This window comes from Austrofundulus limnaeus, unplaced genomic scaffold, assembly GCF_001266775.1.
Source record: "Austrofundulus limnaeus strain Quisiro unplaced genomic scaffold, Austrofundulus_limnaeus-1.0 Scaffold293, whole genome shotgun sequence".
NCBI lineage: Eukaryota > Metazoa > Chordata > Actinopteri > Cyprinodontiformes > Rivulidae > Austrofundulus > Austrofundulus limnaeus.
Genome location: NW_013952695.1, coordinates 170,768 through 173,693, shown reverse-complemented (window position 1 = coordinate 173,693; position 2,926 = coordinate 170,768). Strand labels below are relative to the sequence as shown.

Below are 2,926 nucleotides of genomic sequence, written 5' to 3'. Positions count from 1 at the left end.
TGTGTGTGTGTGTGTGTGTGTGTGTGTGTGTGTGTGTGTGTGTGTGTGTGTGTGTGTGTGTTCCCCCCCCCATTCCCCCACCCCCCTCGAGCACCACGAGAGCTCATTACTGTGCATCTCTTTGTTGTGGCCCGTAGAGCGTGGCGGACCTTCCCAAAAATATGCACATCACTAAAACAACAAGCCCGACAGAACAAAACGCACGCAGACATTAATAATAGAAGATGAAAAACAACCTTAGACATCAAGAAAAACAGAACGGGGGAAGGACAAAGAGGTACATCTGGGGCAGGAACCGCGGAGGCGTCCGAGCCCGGAGGTGACGACTCAGGCCAGGAGCGTGAATCCAAATGGATTAATCATTAAGATACACTAATAACTTCCCCTTAAGATTTGTTTTGATTCCGAAGGTTTCTGTCTTCTGACCTCTTTTAAGTGCATGTGTGTTTTGTGTGTGCGTGTGTTTCAATTTTCAGGTGGTGTGCGCAGAGTTGRGTGGGTGTAGTCGTAAGCGCCACCGACGTGTGTGTCTCAACCGTCTCCAGGATGTGGCGCTCTGCTGGTGGAACCTGGATGAAGCCAGCGAGGAGCTGTGGCCRTGGCCTCAAACAGACACACACAGGAACAACCTGTTCCTGATTGGCTGCTCACCTTCTGAAGGCCTGAAGGTGCACACAAACACACACATACTGTATGCTGTCTGCAGTAAACCCTCACAGATACACGATAAAGTCAATCAATCTGATTAAATTCAGTTTATTTTTATTTTAGTCAGAAGAACACTGAACTTTGTATTTCATGTTTCTTATTACAGCACCCATCAATTAAGCCTTAATTAGAAATCGACGCAGTGCTTTTGAGAATCAGTATCAGGAAATGAAACTTTGCAATATTTCACTGTATCAGTATTATCTTAGTAACTGCTTTCATTGCTATTTTTCAGCCTGAAATATCTGTTCATACAAACATTTGAACATAATGTATGATGTCAGTGGGAACCTCCTCTTGGGCTATTTTTAGAACACTAGTCACGTGACCATGTCCACTCGAACCAAGCTACTCTGGTAGTGGACCTCTTTGTAATGGAGGACATGGCAGGTTTCTAAATATCTAATTTTTACTTGGCTGACCCCAGAACCTCACTTTATTTCAGATTATTTTAAACGAGCTTAGAGCCAGAGAAGATAGCAATGTTTCTGGAGGGTGTTTACACATGGCTTCCTCTTTGCATGATAGAGCTTTATCCTGCATTTATTGTTTTACAGGATTTGTGGAGGTGTTCTCGAGCCCCTGCAGTGCTGTCTAAAACAGTGTTAGACCTATTTTGAATGCAGCGCTGCCTGAGGGCCCAAAAGCTCTCAGGCAGCCAATAATGACTTTTTTCTTTGCCCTTTCAGCTCAGAGATTTTTTCATATTCTTCAAATCAATGATATTATGAACTGTAGATAAGTTACTTAATAGCTTAACTCAGGGGTGTCAAACTCCAGTCCTCGAGGGCCGCTATCCTGCATGTTTTAGAGGTTTTCCAGCTCCAACACACCTGATTCAGTGATTGAATTAACTCTTCARATTGGGCAGAAGCCTGTTAATTACCCAGCGATCAAAATCTGGTGTGTTGGAGCAAGAAAACCTCTAAAACATGCAGGATAGCGGCCCTCGAGGACAGGAGTTTGACACCCCTGGCTTAACTAGTGGCAAAATGCTCCTTCCGCTATTGCTTTGTCTGCCTTTTATTACCCCATCCCAACTTTTCAAAGTGTGTTTCTGCCATTAAATTCCAAATAATCTTTTTATTTAAAGAAAGTGCAATTGCTCAGTTTTAGTTTTCTTACCACTAACCAAATTGGTCATGTTTTTAAATAAAATATTAGTAAGTAAGGGATTTTTGGAAAATGCAGTATAACCTTTACAGGTGAACTCAATGTGACCTTCTCTAAACTTTTAAACGCTCATATCCAACAGTTCAATGTTTCACTTTTTACACAACTTACATCCTCCTGCTGTTCACATTTTGACATCACGATACCAAGACAACACCTAACAGAAAAACCTTGCCAAATATCTCAAACTTTTTGTGTGTAGTGCGTGTAAAAAAAAAGGTTGTTTCTTTTAAGAAAGGTTTTTATTATTTTATCATTTCTTGGTCTGGTAGTTGGATCCCCTACTTTACCTGTTTTCTCGAGTAATATAATTATATAATAAATATATAATATAGAACTTTTAATCCTACTGTAGAAGCACTAACTCAGCTGGACTGTAAGCACCTTCAGCTTATATGACCTGAGAGGAAATGACTAATTAGTCTGCTGTTTGCTGGTGGAAACCTGGGATAGATATATCCAGATTTATTGTGGTTTTGTTGAAATGTATTTGGTCGCTTGACTACAGTTTGAATCCTGATGTTGGGACAGAAAGCAGAGTCCGAAACAACTCACAGCTCCAGCTGTTTATTTTTTCTACAGACTTGGGATGGGGTTGGGAATGGCGAGTTAGTCGCCTCAAGGGTGGCACAGTCGTGTTGCACCTCCGTACATCAGTGTGTGAAATAAACAGGCAAGCAGAGCCGACCGAGAACTCCTACACGTTCTCCGTTTTACACACACGGGATGATGCACACATCCTCTTCGGCTTTTGGCAAAAGCCTCACGATGATGTAGGATCAGTGTAGGATTGGCCTCATGCCGGAATCAGATGAAAGATCCCACAGACTCCACACTTCCTCTGTAAGCTTATGCTAAATGCTCGCCACAGCTGAGGGAAGCAGAATGTGTGAGAGGGAGAAGAGAGGAGCATTACCAATCGAGTGCTTGAGAAATAAATTCATTCAGGAGAGAGAGTAAGGGAGGTGTGTGTGTGTGTGTGTGTGTGTGTGTGTGTGTGTGTGTGTGTGTGTGTGTGTGTGTGTGTGTGTGTGTGTGTGTGTGT

At 42.6% G+C, this 2,926-nt stretch overlaps 1 protein-coding gene across 1 annotated transcript in view; it reads left to right on the top strand.

The window, feature by feature from the left end:
• wdpcp (WD repeat containing planar cell polarity effector) overlaps positions 1 to 2,926 on the top strand; it is a gene marked incomplete in the record, with an annotated part of 96,646 nt that overhangs the window by 49,740 nt on the left and 43,980 nt on the right. The window contains 1 exon segment of the mRNA XM_014021444.1: positions 477 to 668. Within this exon segment, the coding sequence (XP_013876898.1) occupies positions 477 to 668 (192 nt within the window).